Below are 19,436 nucleotides of genomic sequence, written 5' to 3' on the forward strand. Positions count from 1 at the left end.
GTCCCTGGATCCTGACGTCATAGGGGTCGCCCGGGCCCCGCCCACGGCTCGGTTACACGCCCACACCTCGAGCCGCGCTGGTCTGAGATCAGTTTGACTCACTGCTGCTTTACGGTTGAGCAGTTCAGAGTCTGTAGTGTTGTGTTTTGTATGAAAATGATGAATAACCTAAACATATGAAGTAATTATCTGTAAACAGTGGATTAAAAAACCCCAAATTAATATTTATAGTATAGAGAAAAGTACAAGATAGTATATACTCTTTTATTAAAGTCCATAGGCTACAACAATAGATTTTCAATATAAACTAATTGCCAGTATTAGATATCCTACAGAGGCAATGTGGTAGTCCCTCTCGGAGTACACAAGGACATGCTAGTGGTAAATAATTAAAGAATGTCTGAATAGTCTTGTATTTCACCTGTGACAAAGACACATTGGGCTTTACTCCCATTTAGTTTTCCACTTCTGTTTTCAGCAGTAGCGGACAGTGTGCAGTTCCCAGCATCATACAACAAAACAAATCAAACAATCAAAAAATCTTGGCTTCATACAATGAAGTCTAGTACTCTGTCTGGTCAGACACTTGGTGAAGAGCAACATGGTAATTTCCCTTTGTTCTGAGGCAGATCAGCTTTAAGAATAATAAATAGATAATTCACAAGGCAAAGAAACACACTATTTAATAGCCAATATAGAATCATGAGCTTGTTTTAAAGCCTGCAGTGGTCTGTAATCGATTCAGTAACTCCTAAAGTAAAATGATTAAAATCAACAGCTTCTAAAATGTTTAAATTAGGGAGTTTTTTTTGGTCTCCTATGATAGAAAACTGAATAAGTTGGTTAAACCAAAATGTCAGCTGGTTTGATGGACCTTTTATGAACACTATTTTATAGTTTATAATATTGAGAGCTTTTTATAGACAATAATTAATCAAGAAAATAATTTATGAACATAATCATTTTCAGCTCGAAGGGTGTACCTTCAAAATCTCTGCAGCACAGCTCATGATTACGGCAATAAATCGTGTTTATTTATTGCAATATGCCTAAAAATGTTTAAAATAAACAAACACGTGGTCGCTTGCAGAGTTGGCTTGAAGTAAAAACAGCTGTACAAAATGATGCACACAAATTACGGCGTTAGAAACACTGTAAACAAACTTGACAATTGTAGGGGCATGTGACCAACAAGTGATTAACAAAAAAAAGACAATTGTGTTCATGTAAATAACAAATCAAGCATGCCTCTAGTGTTAACAGTGTGAAAGCAAAGTGCGAGATAACCTGAGTCTCACTGACCCAACATGTAGACTTTTAAATTAAACCAACATATTATACTTCGTTCACAGTGTAGAAGAAAATACATGAAGTATGAGGAAAATTAATCAAGTGGTGTGAAAAGGAAAAAGGCCCATCGTCAACAGCACCAGATTTGGCTCATATACAGTATTATTAAAAACACAGCTACGAGATAATTGTGTAAAAATTAAAAAATGTGCAAAAAGAGTACATCGAGGAAATTGTTTTAAATATAGATTCACATCCCTGGAATAAAACAAAAAGTAAAAGCATTTCCAAAAGTTCATTTGGTGTGGCACGATCATCAGCACATAGTAAGGTGTTTGCTGAAGTTCAATGCCACCATTTTAGGAAAGAGTTCAAAAGACACCAGCCGAGGGAGCAGACAACAGCAGCCTCCAGAAACCTAAAACTCCTGCTCCTTGCAGCAGTTAGTCCACAACGCTAAAAACATCCTGGCACCTGAGGCCCCGCCCCGCCACAGGCATTGGGACCTGTAACCCCTGCCAACAAATGATATGTCAGTGGTTTGGGGAAGTCCACATGGCAACGTCACTGGATACCAGAGATTTCAACAGAGACACATCACTATAAAGTCTTTTTGTTCCTCCACAGGGCCGGGGACAGGCATTCTGCAGTCGCCATGTGTGAAGCATCTCTGTGCAGCATCACTGTGGAGCTGCTGTGCGATTGGCCAAAGAAAAGGTTTGCTGCAGCATTATCAGAGAGCTGCGGAGCTGTGAGGAGAAGAAGAACAACAGACTCAGCTTTAGGCTTTAAAAAAAAAGTGACAAGACAGCGAGGAATTTATGAGATGGACTCTCGCTGCTTGTAAAATAGAAAATGCTGGCTGCATGTCTCTGCTTTGTGAAGACAAGATAGTCAAAAATCATATTCACGTCAGAGCTACAGTTGTTCACTTCTGCAGTAAATTCCCAGCTTGTCCTACCTGTTCTAAAAGGTTGATGGAGTCCTGCAGTACAGTTTTTAGCAGCTGCGCATCCTCTCTGGTCCCATACTCCGGTCCCCGTTGTGGCCCATATTCGGGGGCTAAGCTGCAAAACAGAAAGAAATAAAAAGTGATTATTTTCATGTGCAAAACATGATGTTTACATTTGCTATATAAAAAAGGTAGCAGAAGATAAAACCAGTGTTGTGGAGGAGCGCAGTGGCGATACACTTTGAGTCATTAGAGCAAGAGCTCTAATGCCACATTCTGAACTTCTTTTACCCCCTTCCCCCTCTCCACCCACACCAAATCTTCAGCTATCTGAGCGGTCATGGCAACTACCGATGTACAGTAGTTACTATCTGCATAGGTCTCTGGATTGTCGCCCTTGATTAGACATCAGTCATCTTGCAAAAGGAACAGAAAAGTATCCGACCTGGCCTCAGCCCTGTCCCTCAGCCGATGCTTTGTGGTCAGGTACATGCGGTGGGCCACGTCCTCCATCGCCCACAACTTGAAAAACAGACCCATGTTCATCACCATCAGCATCAGCAAACTGAAAGAGAGAGAAAGTACCGAGGTTAACCTGATGAATGTTTGAAAAAGCTTGCCAACACCAGAAATGACATTTTATATCTCACACTTACATCAGACTCATGCCAGCCACTAAGGTCGTAGTGTTCCATTTGTGCAGGTTGTTCATTTCTACGGGACCTGGAATACATTATAGATTAAAAGAAGAAAGACATGATGGCCATTTGAAAACAAAACCTCGGTTGCTGACAATATGAGAAAGTTTGAAGATATTTCCACCCTATGGCGTGCAGCATTTTGCATCAGCCTGAGATATTGATGCTGCTATTTTGTGGGTGTATCATGGGTGCAAGCCAATAAGACAGTGAGACGTCTACTGAGTAATATTAAACGTTTGCTTACAAGGCTTTGTCACAGCTGTTTCTATCACAGCAAGAAATTCTCTCTTAGATGCACAACAGTCAACATTTGAACATCTTGGTACTTTTTTAAAGGGCTGAAGGCCTCACAGGTCCATGTTTTACTTAGGTCAGATTAAGAAGATGGGCCCCCGGGTTTAAAATATACATACAAACACTTTTGGCATCTCTGCCTACTAAAATATTGTTTGAGCAATTAAGTAAATGGTTTGAATCTCTACTTAGCAGCCTTGTAGATATGGTTAAACATTTCAGTTAAAAATGTGCACACAAAACCCAAGATGAGATGATCGATACTCTCACATCTTTTCATGAAGAATGAAACTGGAGCAAAGAGTTGATTAGCTTATCATAAAGACGTTTGCACAATAGCCAAAGGATTAAAAACAACACGTCATTTTATGGCCTTATTTTGCTATTAACTATTTATTGGCAGGACACAGTGACTTCCTCATGTTGACTCAGAAAGTCAGTGTTTTGATCACTTAAACCTCCTGTGAAGCCACAACCCGTCTTTATACAAACAAGATTAAATTAGCGTTGGTGAGTTCCTGGCTCAAACATTTTTTTAAAGAGAGACATAAGAGTGGTTTCGATTTTCTCAACAAACCTATTCCTTTAAAGCCATTATATACAGTGCATGTGTCATTTACCCATGGTGCCATCACTGTGCTGTTCAGGGTCTGGTCCGTACTGCTTGTTGGGCTTCATGTGCTCTGGCGGAGTCCGGCTAAAAGTCCGCCTCCTCCTCCGAAGCCCACCCGTCTTCCCAGAGTCTCCACCTCCTCGATTCAACTCTGCTTCCTCCTCCAGCAGTTCTATCTCTGTACAGTGTCAAACATGGTTCAGTTAGTAGGGTTAAAACTAGGGTGGCTAATGTATATCAGAAACCTTTTTTGTTGACTATTATATTCATTTACTCCTTTCTTGCAAATGCAGCTGTGAAATAAGTCTCTGCTGCAGAGCCGGATGTGCATTGGAGGAAACATTGATGTCAGAAAGGAGATCGAAAAAGACACGAGCTTTGGAAAGTAGACACAGAAGCTCATTCTTTTGCACACTGGGCGGACACGGCTTTCTACTTACCCAGCTGTCGGAAATTTTCTTCAATGCCGCTCCAGGAGTTTTTTGTGATGAAAGACTTGATCAGGCCCCATGGCTGCTTCTTGTATTTCACATCGGTATAAACCCTGGAAGCACAACAGATATTTTAAAATGGCAGCTGCTTAAAAGAAATATCCAAAGTCATGAGATAATCATGAACTCTTTACCTTAGTCGACACTTCCGCTTCGAGTTACTTATGATGCAGTACCGATTTTTTATGTAGAAGTAATCGTGATAGGGAACGTCATGAGTGTACACCTCAGAGTCCACCAGGTAATTCTGACCATCCTTGTATTCTTTGTACAGTATCTGAGAGATAATTAAAGTACAAATACATGATTATTCATCCATTCAGACGCACACGGACCATTTACACAAATGTAAACACACCTGGTTCTCTGTAGCGGTGGAGAACTTGCCAATCAGAGGGTTGCTGATGGTTACTGTGTAGTTCAGACTCCTCTTCATGTTTCCTGAGGCATCTTTTTGCCAAGCGGTAAAGCTGTAGTCTGATATCACAAAGGACAATTCAAATATATGGTACTGGCTTTGATGAAGCAGAACCGGTTTTAGAAATGTATTCATTCATTAAGCAGGGATCATACAGTTAAACATTGTAACCAACAGATAAACAATGCAACAGTGTATACAAGGCCCACCCTTCATGTTTATGGCTTTAAATGTCGATTTTAAAAACTGAACACTCACTGGTTGTCTTCCTGAGGTTCATGAACCTGCGGGTGAAGCTGGAGTCACTGAAGAGCAGCTCAAACATCTTGGCGGCGCTGATGTGGAACACCTTGTTCAGGTCGAGTCGACCATGTACCTGGGGCAAACCCACTCGCTCCTCCACTGATGAGGCAACGGTATTTAGAGACAGAGGAACATGTTAAACCACAAACAGGACAACACATGAGCTCACGTATCCTCCAGTGCCTCTTCTTACCGTCCTCGATGCTTTCTGAACCGCTCTGCTCAGACACGTCGTTCTCATTGGCGTTGAGGTCAAGAGAGAGCGAGGAGTTTTTGGAAACACGCTCTGGGGCGAGGCGGTCCAGCGAGGGAGCAGGACTACGAGAGCCGTTCTGCGCGAGAGGCGATGCAAACCAATGAGAAAGGAACATATTTTTGGCATGCGCAGACCAATGAAGTGAGAAGGAAAAAAATGTATACCATGTTGGGAGAGCCGAGAGGGGAAGGCAAGTCCTCCCTCTGAGGAGAGGAGGTCTCCAAAGGCCCATGCTCCATCCCAGGGAGGCGGAGGGACCGAGGGTGCTCAAGCTTCCCGATACCATCGTCGCCACCGGGCCTCACTGTCAGGCTGCAGACAGAAAGGTGGTGTCAAATCACAGCACATTTGGATTGCGTGCGAGTACGGCCGTGCAGATGGGAGAGCGTTACCTCGTCTGCATGCTTGATTCTGCCGATATCTGTAAACTGTCCATCTCCTCGTGGCTCAGGCCCAGGTCATACCCATAATGCTGTCTGACCATCTGCCACAACTCCAAGCTGGTCAGAGGCTAAAGGACCAGAGAAAGGGAGGTCACAAAGTCATAGAAACATAAAACCACACAATCTTGTTTGGAAACCGGCTCCTGTAGATACTCCTTCCTCTTGCACAATAAGGACTCTGCTTGACATATGTAATCCATAATATGCAGAGAATGTAGCTGAAAGTCAACTCAGAGTTTGTTAAAGGTAACCTGGAAACGTTTAGTCGCCACACAGTATCATTTACAGTCGTATCTCCATGGGTGACAAGCACCTACACAACATATCGTCTCCTCTGGTCGCTAGGATATTAATCTGACATGATCGTGTTGACAACCAAAGAGCAGTTACCAAAACAAGAGGAGCTGTATGGCGGTGCCAACGAGTGATACCAACAGTCCGTATTGTTGTGGGCCCGTTTAACCCGACACGTTGTTTGTTTGTTTTCACCATATGGAACCACATAGGCCTACGGTGTTCCAGCGCCACTAAACAGAGATACAGTTTCAGATCCATAAACACGGACTTTACTTACTTGTCAGACGACGTGTTCCCCGCAGCTGCGAGTTTCAACTGTCTGTCAGCCAGTGATCTACAACCTGGACGCGCATTCAGGAAGTCCCGAGTTTGGAGCGAGTTCAGAGGCGTAAAGACGCGATACAAAATGTTTTAAAATGTCAAAAGGGTAAATAAAAGCCGGTTCTACAGGTCGAAAGTCCGGTTCACCGACGGTCTGCATCAACAAAAAGGATTCCGCGAACAGTTTAGCTTCGACATACGCGGAGCGCCAAGTGCGCTGTGTGCGTTTCGAGGCAGCATGTAAATCAGCCACACCTGAGAGGTCACTGAACTCTAGACGGGATGTTTTCATGCAGGTGTTGGTTCTCCAAATCCCAGCAGACTCGCACCCCCTTGGGAAGGCTGCCATGGTGCCCGTCTACAAGAACAGTCTTTGCTGCATCATTTCCCCTCTTAAAAACAAGATAATATAACGCCTGCATAATTTATCATCTATATTTTTTTACATTTAGTTTTTACAGGATAGTCCTATTAGGCTTTAATATTTACTCATTCTCTAAATGAAAATGGCTGAGCTGGTGTTTTTATTTTTGACTACACCTGTGACATACTGGAGGTAAATCCTTCCAGTATGTGAGCATAATATAAAACATATATGGCGCTTTGACATTTTTAACTGCTTTCATGTCTTAGTCGACTCACTTTGGAGTTTTAATCTTTTTAGATTTACATGACATCCAACCCTGTTTATAAATGATTTTGCATTTGTATAATTTTCTCTCTAAATGACTAGTTTTCATTGTTAGTCTTCCATTTCCAGACTGAACCCTGCTGTGCTGCTGTGTGCAGATCTTTACCCTACATTCAATAGCAGAGCAGCAGCGATAACCTCAAAGGAAGACGGGGCAATACAATAAAGACTCTGGACTGATTAGCTAAGTGCTGCCAAATGGAGTAAAGTCACAGAGTTGCTGGTGATCGAAGAGGAATTTAGTCCCAGCGGTCAAGTCAGTGCACAACGAATCAGGGACTATTGTTGAGCCTGCATGAAGAGTCGTCACTCCCTCATGGAGAATGAGCATTGCACTGACGAGTGTCTGCAGTTAGGAGACAGGATGTATCAGCAGGTAAATCGGGGAAGACCTACCTTGTCCAACAGCGTGTTTTGCCACATGCGGAAAATGCCCTGATAAATTTTCTCTCTTCCCGAGAAGGATGTGAAGAATAACTGCAGGTGAAGATGTAAAGAGGTGTAAAGTAATGGAGTATGTGTTAATCAAACGTGAAATAAACTCGCCCCTCCTCGAACACACCTTCTCTGTCCTTGTGCAGATCTGGATGGCATTGGGGATCAGACGAGCCGTTTTCTCTCTGGTCATAGTCATGATGTCTTTAAGAGGCAGTATAATCTATGAGAAAAGGGGAGTAGTTAGTGCACAATTCAATTCAGTTTATTTTGTATAGCCCATTCTCACAAATTTGCCTGAGAGGGCATTACAATCTGTACACATACAACATCCCTATCCCAGGACCTCACATCGGATCAGGAAAAACTCCCAAACAACCCTTTCACAGGGAAAAAAGGGAAGAAACCTTCAGGAGAGCAACAGAGGAGGATCCCTCTCCCCAGATGGGCAGGTGCAATAGATGCCATGTGTACAGAAGGAATCATTACAAACATGCTTATGAAAACATTTTATAATTAAAATAATCAACACCTGGATACCAATGTTGTGAGCTCGATCCTCCTTCACTCAAGAGTTAAATTGTGAGGACGTCTTATAATGACATTCAGCAACTCCCAAGGAGAGGCTTGAACTCACAGCAGCAATGTTGTATTAGCATATGGTCGACTGACGCAACTGTCTCACATGCTATTTTTACTGTCGTGGCTTGCTCGTTCATCTGTTGCACATGCTTGCAAAGTAAAATGTCTTGGCCTATGTTTTTAAAGAACTGAAAAACAAAATCGGATATTCATATAATAATATAATCTTGCACATATTCGGTTGCTTTTTCCACACATTTGCAGCTCCATTAATGTGAACACAATGTGCTTCTAGACTGTACAACCTCCCCTCTCTCCCTCTGTTCTCCAATTACCGTTGTACCCCGAAACACTATGCTGTGGAAACAGATCCAGTTTTCTGCGAGGTAGAGGCGTCCCTGAAGGAGGATGTCCCGCTGGAGGGCACACGGGTAGTCTGGAGGAAGTATACAAGGCTACTGAAATCATCCATGCAAATCAATAGGATACACACTATATTTATAAAAACAGGCCAATGTAATAAGATGGTGTGGGAGCCGTAGTTTGATTTACCTTCTTACACTTCACTTTAGATAAAGAAACCATGTCACCATTTATATTTTAGATTCATTTTAGGTTCTAGGTCTACTCAGCATAGCCTTGTGGTTTCAAGATGCTCCTTTCCATGCTAGAGTTAGAGGGTCACATGCCTATCATATTACATCATTTTAACTTAACTTGTTTATCTTTGACGAATAAAACAAGGACTATTTATTATTATTATTAACCTGGAATAACAAGGACAATTGAAATAATTGATCAGTGGAGAATATCATCAAAATAAATGGACCAATACTATAATTACCATGAGAAGCAGTCTTTATATAACTCACCCGCTATGAGTATCTCTGACTCTGGCACTTCTTTGAACAATCTCTTAAATTCATCCAACCTCTGTTTGTAGGTCGTCAGAAGCGTTTGAGGTGAGGCGAGACACGGTCCCTGAGGGTCGGAGCTCTGGTGAAGGAGAGCATTACTAGTACGGAGACATTCATAAATCCAAGTACATTTGTTCTCTTTCTTCAGAAACAAAAAAAGGAGAACAAATGATCAGCTGTAATTCTGACCAGAGGCCAAATGAGGAAGAGTGACAGGTCCTGTGAGTTTGAGGTGATGATGAACAGCAATCCCACTTGTGTGAGGTAAAACATGTCATGAATGTGACCCAATAGGGAGCAGTTGTATAATAAATGTTATAAATCAAACTAACTGGATGACTTATATGATGGTCATTTACATATAGCAGCAGCTGTGTGTTAACTGGCAGTGTTGTGTTGTGTTGCGTTGTTACCTCTTCTTCATCAGAGCTCAACTTCACATCCACTGTGGACGTCGACTCAACTGTAACATCATCACCGGCCACTCCGGACCAGTTGGATACCTGGTCCATCTGCTCTGCTGCACTGAACAAATAAAACACAAATAAAAACATGTGCCTCTGTGAAACTTCTTCACCTCGGCTGCAGATTCATATCAACACATTTCAATCTCTCCATAAGGAGAACAATGACGACCTGCGAGTCTTTGAGAGTTGAACTAAAACATGATCTGAACCTGGTGGTAAATGTTATGAAACAAGGATTATCCAGCACCACAGGAAGGCCACAGTCACATAACTGGTTTGACTGGGTTGAATGGAGGGAGAAGTCATATGCCAAAGAACAGAAACTGTAATGCACGTATGACTCATGTAAAACAATATCTTTAAGAATATATTTAGGCTACGTCACAAAGTTAAAAACATGTATACACATGTTCAGAAACTTTCCACCAAACACACAAACTCTTATTGTGTCCCGTCAGATTGTGTTGGAAGATTGGAGCCATCGCAGCCATCTCCGAGAAGGGTTATTAACCAACAGCCACATGATCAAAGCTGACGATCAGATCTACACGTCTGAATAAATACTCGTACCGCGCCAAGAGGAGCACACGGGCAGAAGCGTGCGGGTTACCGACACGAGACTGCACTAGTGCTGTCACTCACTTACCCGGCGCGTAGTGGACGCAGGTTTCCTGTTCTCTCCTAGTGCGACGGAGTCAAACAAAAGATCGAATAGAATAAATCAAGGAAATGCCGGTTGGTCCCACTCAGTCTTCTTGGAGCGATAAGGATGCGCTGTGCTCGTGCGGATTGTCGCATCTCATCTTCTCAGAGTAACTTACTTAATGGGAGTTGTCATCTCATTCGTGACGCTCATTGGTTTTCACACAACTAATTAATGGCTGCAAAATGGCATCTCCGAGTGTATTCAGAAGTGGATCCCACTGAAAGCCAAGTATTAAGGTGTTTTACTTTAGAATCACAACCGTTTGTGAGGACTTCTATGAATTCGGATTACCAAATTAAACTTAGAGCTTTTAGAAAACAGAAAGTAAATTATATAAATGGATGTTTGAGAACAAAGCATATACAGGGTGGAACGAGTGATATGCAGATAGACCAGTTCAGCAGCTCTGACAGCATCATCAGGAACTATCAGATCACACAGTCAAACACAACAAATATATATTTTCCTCATGTTTTAATTTTTCTGGAGTAACATGAAATTATTGGACAGCAGAGCTCACACAGCAAAGTACACAACACAATGTGAAACACAACCATAAAAACAAAAGGACGACAAAGCCTTCACGTCAAAATGCCGGCAATAAATATGCTGATCTTATTTAATTTATATTCAATACTCTTCTGTACAGATGTTCCATGAATTACAATACATCAACCGAAAAATCCTCTTCAGGAAGAGCAACACAAATACAAAAAGATAATCATGTAAACAGAGAAAGGAAGAAATGGGGTGGAAGAGATCCTTCTTTTGCACACATTAAATCCACACACGCACACACGACCAACGACCATGCAGAGGATCCAGAGTGAGGCAACAAAAACATTTGTAATACAGTACAACTTTCTTTTCCCTCCACATGAAATTGCACGCACACACACAATCGCTCACGCAATCACAAAAGGAGCACAGGGGAGTATGCAGGTTTTGGGCATACGAGGAGTTGGAATGTGATTCTGCAGTGGAGGGGTCAGAGATGAAAACTGGGAAGGTTGTGTGAGGGCTTATTCCTCCAATGTGCGGAAGGCGTTCTGCATGTCCTCCAACAGCTGAGCGTACTCGGCCTTGATCTTAGCCTCTCCTTCCTTCACCGGGTCCTGTACCAACAAAGAAACACATGTCTCACAACACAAACGTGAAGCGAACGCGTAGGCATATTATGTGCCTGAGCTATGGCCGCCATCCTCACGGTGTCCTACAAATGTCCTTTAAAATAAGCTTTTTTAAATAGGCTGCACCATCCTCTTCGAGCGATGTAAAGACTTCAAACTGTCTGAGCTTTAAGTTAATTAATTGTATTGTTTAGGCGTCTGAACTGGATATTACAGACACTCTTGCCTCAGCCTGTTATGTTGTTTGCATTTATTGCTGCAACAATGTTTTCATGCTACGCCCTTGGTCAGGTGTGTCTTCAACTATGACAAAAGAAACCCCGATGGGTGAAGTTCATCGCAACAGGTCTAGTTAAGGCAATTAAACTTGAAGTAAACTTTTAAGAAACAGCACTAAGAGATGTCTGATGTAACATCTGATGTAGACTTCCTGCAGCACATTATAAACAAAGAGTACTGTTGATGGGGCAAACGTCTTATTTTAAAAAAAAACAGTATTCCACCTTTTACATTGTTACCTATGCAGAATGTGTAATGCTTTAAAATTAATATTTATATATTTTAAATCACTTTTGATTATGAGTCTTAAATATTAAAAACTGTTCCCTAGTTTTAAAAAGGAAATAAAGCAAAAAGTGCAAAGTCTAAAACAACTCATAAGTTAAGTCATTCCACTTAAATGAGAATCACTAAATCAACACATAAGGCAGGTACGATATACAAGCTTTGACAGATGTACACACATTAAATTTCATTGAGCTGATCCTGTAGAGGATTTCTCCCATGTGCTCCTTGATCATGGCCCAAGTGATCTTGTTGTCGCTATGAGCTGTGGTCTCCACTGCGTGCCGTGCCATGTCATAGAAAGAGATCATGTTGGAGAGGATGCCCACCGTCTTATAGAAGGGGCAGAACCTGAGGACATGGACACAGATCAGTCAACCATTTTGGAGCAAATACCCTAAAGCAGAGTTTCACTTTTCTCTCCAGGGTGTCCGATGTCTATTTGAACTTTGGTCAGTGCCTGCGTATGTCTAAAGGCAAGTGAGTACATGCTACATTGGGTATGATGCTACCTGTCATAAGGTGTGTAACTGTTCTGCTGCAGGAAGTCGTCTTTGAGCAGTTTGGCCACCTCCAGGGTGATTTTATCCGATTCTGCCAGTGATGCCTGTCAAAAAATTTCAATTAAAGAGATGTGTTGTAGGAAACAGATTTATTTTTTACTTTTTACTTGTGTTTAACTTTAAAGTAACATACTGTGAAAATAAAAAAAGTCAAACTTAATCTAAAAGATCAAACCCCTGCCGCCAACTTGATGCTGAATTACCTTTCCGACGAGCTGCACAATCTCAGCCAGGTCCTCCTCCTCCTGCAGGATCTCCTTGGTCTTGGTACGCAGGGGCACAAACTCTGGGAAGTGCTTGTCGTAATACTCATCCAGAGCACGAGTGTATTTGCTGTAGCTGATCAGCCAGTTCACGGAGGGAAAGTGTTTCCTCTGAGCCAGCTTCTTATCCAGACCCCAGAACACCTGAGAGAGGAAATAACCGCAACGAGTAAACAACGGAGCACCTTCAAAATCTACAAAACTGGGCTGGAATCTGAATTTGACCATTTACCTGCACAATACCAAGGGTGGCTGAAGTGACCGGGTCAGAGAAGTCACCACCAGGAGGCGAGACACTGAGAAAGGAACAGTTTCGTTACACTATGTACCAGATGTGCAGAGTAATGGCTCCCTCTAGTTGGAAAAAGATTAACTCACGCTCCGACAATACTGATGCTGCCCTCCCTCTCCGGGTTGCCCAGACACTTCACCCTGCCAGCACGCTCATAGAAGGAGGCGAGACGGGCGCCCAGGTAGGCAGGATAACCACTGTCTGTGGGCAGATACAGATAATAAGAAGTGAGAAACAGGTGAAGCCCATTTGAATGAAGTGCTGCAACCACAGATTCTAGTCATTATTGATTAATCCCCAAAATATTTTCTTTATTAATGGTTTAGTTTTTAAATAACAAAAATGAAAATATAATTTAAAAACCCATAAAAATTCATTTGTAACATCTTAAAATTCAGGGTGAATGATTTGGACTCGAATGGCGATTAGATATTAATTGAGATTATTTTGACAGATATTGTGAAAAAATGTTCCACCATATTAGAGGGAATGATCATTTTGACATTGTTTAAATATTCTTCGAAGTACATTTTAAAATGATAATAGTGTGATTTAGCTTCTCTCAGGGAAAATGGGAATTGTATATATTGCCTTGAACACATACTGTGCTTTCTAAAAATTGCAGTAGACAATATTGAGATCACCAACAGTGCAAACTCCCCAAAATACTCCGTTAAGCATCAAATCTCCAAGTATTCACATTTAACAATCTTGAATTTTTTTGCATTTTTGCTTCATTTAATTATACATTTTAACTAAACGGTGAAATGTTGAACTTTTTCTGGGGTAGGTGGAATTAACTTAATGGAGCCCAAATCACCTGCCTCAAGGTCTTATTATAATCTCCAAGACCCTCCAAACACTTACCAGCAGGCATCTCAGCCAGACGGCCAGAAATCTCCCTGAGAGCCTCGGCCCAACGGGAGGTGGAGTCGGCCATCATGCTCACGTTGTATCCCATGTCTCTGAAGTACTCAGACAGTGTGATACCTGCCCAAACAAACTGAGTTAATAAGCACTACTCGTGTGCATGTATGTGTGTGTGTGTGTGTGTGTGTGTGTTAATCCACAATGAATGAGACTCTGTATTCCAACACATGCAAGTGATCAACGAGCGTTCACCTGTGTAGATGGAGGCCTCTCTGGCAGCTACAGGCATGTTGGAGGTGTTGGCCACCAGCGTTGTCCTCTTCATGATGCTCTCCGTCTTCCCGTCCACCTCCATGGTCAGCTGTTGGTCAGACGGCACGGTCAGTCACTCTGAACACCAATCAAGTTGGAAAACAACGCCACCGCCACTCACCTTAGGGAAGTCTCGCAGCACTTCTGACATCTCGTTACCACGCTCCCCGCAGCCTACGTAGACGATGACATCACTGTTGGAGTACTTGGACAGGGACTGAGAAATGACAGTCTTTCCACAGCCGAAGGCTCCCGGGATGGCTGTGGTACCTCCCTGCACACATCTTCACACGTAGAGGAGAGGAGAGTCAAGGATGGAGAAAACATTTCAACGTGTCTCGAGTGGAAAGGTTTTCCAAAAAAAGGGACTCACGGGAAAAGGGCGTCCAGCACTCGCTGTCCGGTCAGCAGCGGGTGATTGGCGGGCAGCTTCTCTGTGACGGGTCGCACTTGTCTGACAGGCCACACCTGCAGCATGGTGAACTTATCTTTCACCCCCTCAAACTCCAGCTCCATCACGACGTCCTGACACAGAGACGCACACACCATCAACACCAAGAAACATCCAACAATAGTAAAATAGCCGGAGGTGTGGCGGACTCACGGAGACGTCGTAGTTTCCAGGTGGCGCCACGTAGGTCACAGTGCCTCTGTTTCTGGGAGGCAGCATGATCTTGTGCTTGATGAGGGAGTTCTCGTACACGATGCCATAGATGTCTCCTCCTGTGATGTGACTGCCAACCTAACAGCGATGAAAAAAAGGCAAGCTGACATGAATCGGATCATTTCAAACATGCCAAGCTGAAGGTTTGACGCTGCACAGACACCCACCCGCAGGCTTTTGACAGGAGAAAACTCCCACTTGAGGTCTCGGTTCAAGGCTCCGATGTTTACACCTCTGGGGATGTAGATGCTTTGTGTGATGTCATTGATGTCCTTTAGTGGTCGCTGGATACCGTCAAAGATGGAGCCCATGATTCCTGGACCCAACTCCACAGAAAGGGGTTTCCCCGTCCGCAGCACAGGATCTCCAACAGACACACCGGCTGGATTCAAGTTGAGGAAAAATGTTTGGAGGGGAATGTTGGAATACTTTGAATATAAACATGTCGATCATTTAGCAAAGAGACTCCTGTGCATCTGTGTGGAAGACAGCAACATTAACCACAACACATTCATGTATCCTTTCCATTTCAACTTCCTCCTCGCCTTAGAATGAAGACTATCTCCTGAATTATGCGCTCAGATTTTATTTATTTATTCTTTGTTGTATTGTTTGACAAGCATTGTCTGTTACATTTTCATTCTTGACATCTTCTCATTCTTTTAAAGCTGTTAATAATTTTTTAATTTGTATCACTTATTTGTGGCCCTGACTGATGGCTCAAAAGCAGCCAGACAATGGAGCAATATGAAAGCTTTGACATCTGGTAAAGCTGGGGCATTAACAGGCACGTGGTGAAAGGGATACACGTCTCCTCATAGACCTGGATGGTGGCCATGTCCCCCTCCAGCCGGATGATCTCTCCCACCAGCTCACTGTGGCCGACGCGAACGAGCTCATACATGGCTGCTCCTGCCATGGCTGTCGCCGTCACCACTATTGAAACAAACAAGAGTAAACAATCCAGCTGGATAGCAGTTAAACAATCAATAGAGCAGCAGCTGAACAAGTCTATCCACTTCCGTTTAGTATTTTCGGCTCAAATATTGTTTTAATGATGAGAATACAGCCTGCGTCTGTTTGACAGGCTTCTGTAGTAGTTATGTTCCTTTAGAAGTGCAACGCTAAGAGAGAGAGTTGTGTTTATGCAGGTGTGGTGGCCCACCGGGTCCGGAGACTCCATGAACGTATCCAAACTCGCTCTCCCTCTCCTCGTCCCTGATCTTTGGCAGCTTGGACATGTCCATCTTCACCTGTTTATTAGGCCGACTGGAAGCAGAGAGGAGAGGACAATGTGAGGAAGAAATTCGGCAACAGAGAACAAAACCTCGTCGAGGCAATGGTTAATTACCATAATATAACCTTGGCGTCTACATTTTAATTGTTAATATGTTTTATTGGTGGGTTAGAACTCTTTGGTAGTTAATTTCACATGAGGCCACATTGTGCTTTAGTACCAGTTTGTTTAAGAACTGAGCCAACTGTAAACAAAGATAATTAAATCTCTATATGGCCATACAAGATCATCCCTGTATGCAGCAGCACGACTTTAAATACATAAATACATTTTGTTAGTAAAAGTAAAGTTCTCACACGTCATTTTCAGCATGAGATAAAAAAATTAACAAAAATACTTTTCACAACAGATTCAGATTTCTTTCATTAAAAAAGAAATTGTATTCTAAATTAAAAAAATTATTATGGAAAGAATCATAATAGTATGACATAAACATTGTCATGGCACCACGATGGTACCTCAGTCGTGGCACCTCCAACTGTTACCATGGAAACCACCGGGGAAATATGGCAACATCCCTGCTCACGACTCTGATCTGGGGCACTGCAGTACAGTCAGTACGACGTGTGAGGCTAACGCTAGAGGGGAATCCCACAGAGCAGCCCGCTCCTCGTCTTACCTTCACATGTGGACAGACAGTCGGTGTACGTACAGTGAACAGGCTTCTTTTCCACACAGACATCTTTGTATAAAACACTTCCGTCTCCAATTATTCCTATTTTTTTGGTCAATTTTCCCATCACATATCTGCTACTCCTGACAGCTGGCATTTGTGCAGCTCCTGCAGTTAAACACAAGCAGGTCGTGACGGAGACCCATCCCCACAGAGAGCTGACTGCAGATGCTCTTATCTGCAATATACTGCACACAAACACACAATACTAAATAGATATTTTATATCTGAAAATCAAATCACACATACAGTACTCTGCATCCATGCCCTTTTCTTGTCCTTCCCACTGATGCACAGATCTTCCCGTTTATGCTAGGCTGCTCATTCCATCTGTGCAGGAATTTAGCAGCGCCACCAAAGGGTCGATTGTAGGAATTGCATGAATGACCCCTAAAAAGGCTTCCTTCTTCTAGCATACCATTTTTAAAGTAAAAAACAAAATTATCTTAGTTGATTGTAATTCTTATCTCAAAAGCACACAGGGACCTCCTTCAGCCGGTACACAGCAAAATAACATCAATGCGACCTTAAAGTTAGTTTTAAAGAGCCTCCAAAGAGCAGACTAGAGTGGGAAGATAATGTCTATTGTTCTGATGAATCATTCACATAATACCACAGACAACTCTCTTCCTACTTGATTAGCTGAAATTCTTAAAATCAAACTAGATAGTTTACATTTAAACCTTGAAAATAAACATGACAAGAATATCACAACTCTTAGAATAGAATCAGAATAGAATAGAATCAGCTTTAATGGCCATGTAGGTTTGCACACAAGCAATTAAAGTCCAATCCTCTTGTAATAATCTTTGCTCCAACAACCGACATCACACTTGATCATATGACCCTGGCACATGACTAGCTGGTCTGCTCTGTATGAGTCTCTTTAAGGAAGTGGAAAACTAGCATGGTGCAAAACTGGGAAGTATAAATTATGATTGCGTGAGGACACACTGGAGAAATGTTCACCCCCCCCCCCAGATTATAATCCTCCACGGAAAATTGGTATGAGGCATATATTCAAAATAAATGCACCCATTATTATTTTAAGGCTAATTTGTGCTGGAGGCAAGAGAGGTGGGAATGGTCAACAGCTTGTAATCCAGACAGAAAAACATTTACAGCATCTTTCTGTCCAGCGGCAGATTTATATTAACTCATTATTGGATGTTTTAAAAGCAGGATAACAACAGAGAAAATATATATATATGTAGGTGTTGGTGTCTTTGCAAAAATAGGGTCAGAAATGTATCATCTATGTGAGATGACCACATCCTGACACATGGTGTTAATTGCAAATGACTTGAATGCATGTAACTAATTGCATGAAACTCAGCAAAATTGATTGTTGTATATACTAATATCAATAACAAAATATGTAATGGCATAACGATGATCCAGAGGCCTGTATGTGGTGTACCGAATGTGGTCTCAATGCAGGATATACAGTTTGACAGCTTTCCTTGAAACTGTATCCAACACTGGTCCGCTTTACTGACACATTATGCATAAATATATCTGTCATTTTAACTCAATCCCACTTTATCTTCACACTGCAAGCAACGTCAGACGGCTCCGCAAGTCATTCAGTGTTGTGCAAGCAATAGAAAATACGGGTCTCTGGGCCTGGCTGAAAATCGCTGACTCTAAACGTTCACGTCTGGTCGCAACAGCATAGATGTAATATTTCATTATACATTCATATTTTAGAGAACTGGGTTGACGAGTAAAAAGTAATAGTTACCGTCTGGTTGTGAAGTGGTGGTTTACTGTCTTGCCTCGAGAGAGAAACGACGGCTGCTGCGGTGCGTGACAGCGGACTGAGATCAGCTGACTTCATTCACTCGCTGCTCGGTTTACCATTTGGGTCCGCCCCGTGAGCTGCCGTAAAGCGTTTGCAAGTGCTGAACGTTGGTGATCGGTCACAGTGTGAGCTAAAATTGTCAATCGGTAATCAGTAGTTTAATGTACTCAGTCCTTCAGGTCCAAAAACCGGGGAAATTGCATCCGTTCCATAATGTATAATTAATATATATGTACTCATTATCTAAGTCTCTCTCATATCAGGGGATAGTTATATATCTCTCTTATATCACAATCTAAATTGTGGCAATGTTAAAGGACACATATGTTCTAAAATCAAAGAAGTGTATTAATGTATACTTCTCTAAAGCGGTGTGGTTATGTGTGGCAAGAAAGGATGCAAGGTTGTATGTCTTTAATTTAGTTTTTGTGGCAGTAAATTCAAAAGCGTTTTCATCTCTTTAAGTTGGTTTTTTTGAACGTATATTTAAAAGCGTTTACTTTTTTTTCATTTAGCAAAAGTACAGAAAGCTCACAAAATGAAAGTTGTTGTATGTGCATTAGTTTGTGTTGGATATTTTGCCCTGGGTTCGGCCTCACAGGCTGTGCTTCCGCTCAGGTTTCCCACAAATCCACCACTCCCGCCTCGTCCGCTATGATTGGCCGATTTTATTCTTGACATAATCTCAACCACGACCCCTCTCTAACCTTCTCTTCTCAAATCCGACGACCAAATATGATTATTGGAGAGCGCAGACACATACGTACTCAAAGTATTCTACGTGGCTGTTTTAATACAGCGTACTGTAGTGTCACTAAACACCTCTT

The 19,436-nt window shown here is 42.3% G+C and overlaps 2 protein-coding genes across 3 annotated transcripts; both read right to left on the minus strand.

Annotated features, from left to right (window-relative positions):
* Nucleotides 1–250: 250 nt before the first annotated feature.
* On the minus strand, nt 251–10,309 carry gramd1c (GRAM domain containing 1c). Its single transcript, XM_056434698.1, has 18 exons — nt 10,293–10,309; nt 9,418–9,529; nt 8,960–9,083; nt 8,423–8,523; nt 7,633–7,728; nt 7,467–7,547; nt 5,711–5,829; nt 5,483–5,630; nt 5,256–5,394; nt 5,018–5,161; nt 4,700–4,818; nt 4,476–4,618; nt 4,291–4,394; nt 3,858–4,028; nt 2,899–2,965; nt 2,688–2,807; nt 2,252–2,357; nt 251–2,039 (listed from the first exon to the last, which is right to left on the minus strand). The coding sequence occupies exons 1-18, from the start codon at nt 10,307–10,309 to the stop codon at nt 1,971–1,973; spliced, it is 1,980 nt and encodes a 659-aa protein (XP_056290673.1). The 3' UTR covers nt 251–1,970.
* A 327-nt stretch (nt 10,310–10,636) lies between these two features.
* Nucleotides 10,637–18,631, minus strand: atp6v1ab (ATPase H+ transporting V1 subunit Ab). 2 transcript variants are annotated; one of them, XM_056434447.1, is made up of 16 exons: nt 18,550–18,629; nt 16,752–16,913; nt 16,001–16,104; nt 15,643–15,771; nt 15,003–15,217; nt 14,776–14,913; nt 14,545–14,696; nt 14,293–14,455; nt 14,112–14,220; nt 13,857–13,979; nt 13,076–13,190; nt 12,930–12,993; nt 12,638–12,841; nt 12,384–12,478; nt 12,051–12,222; nt 10,637–11,292 (listed from the first exon to the last, which is right to left on the minus strand). In XM_056434447.1, exons 3-16 carry the CDS (start codon nt 16,080–16,082, stop codon nt 11,200–11,202), a joined length of 1,854 nt encoding a protein of 617 aa, XP_056290422.1. In that variant the 5' UTR covers nt 16,083–16,104; nt 16,752–16,913; nt 18,550–18,629; the 3' UTR covers nt 10,637–11,199. The 2 variants fall into 2 exon arrangements, with proteins under 2 accessions (XP_056290422.1, XP_056290421.1); XM_056434446.1 differs by lacking the exon at nt 16,752–16,913 and having other exon boundaries at nt 18,550–18,631.
* Nucleotides 18,632–19,436: the final 805 nt, after the last annotated feature.

This window comes from Pseudoliparis swirei, chromosome 16 (genome assembly GCF_029220125.1).
Source record: "Pseudoliparis swirei isolate HS2019 ecotype Mariana Trench chromosome 16, NWPU_hadal_v1, whole genome shotgun sequence".
Classification (NCBI taxonomy): Eukaryota; Metazoa; Chordata; class Actinopteri; order Perciformes; family Liparidae; genus Pseudoliparis; species Pseudoliparis swirei.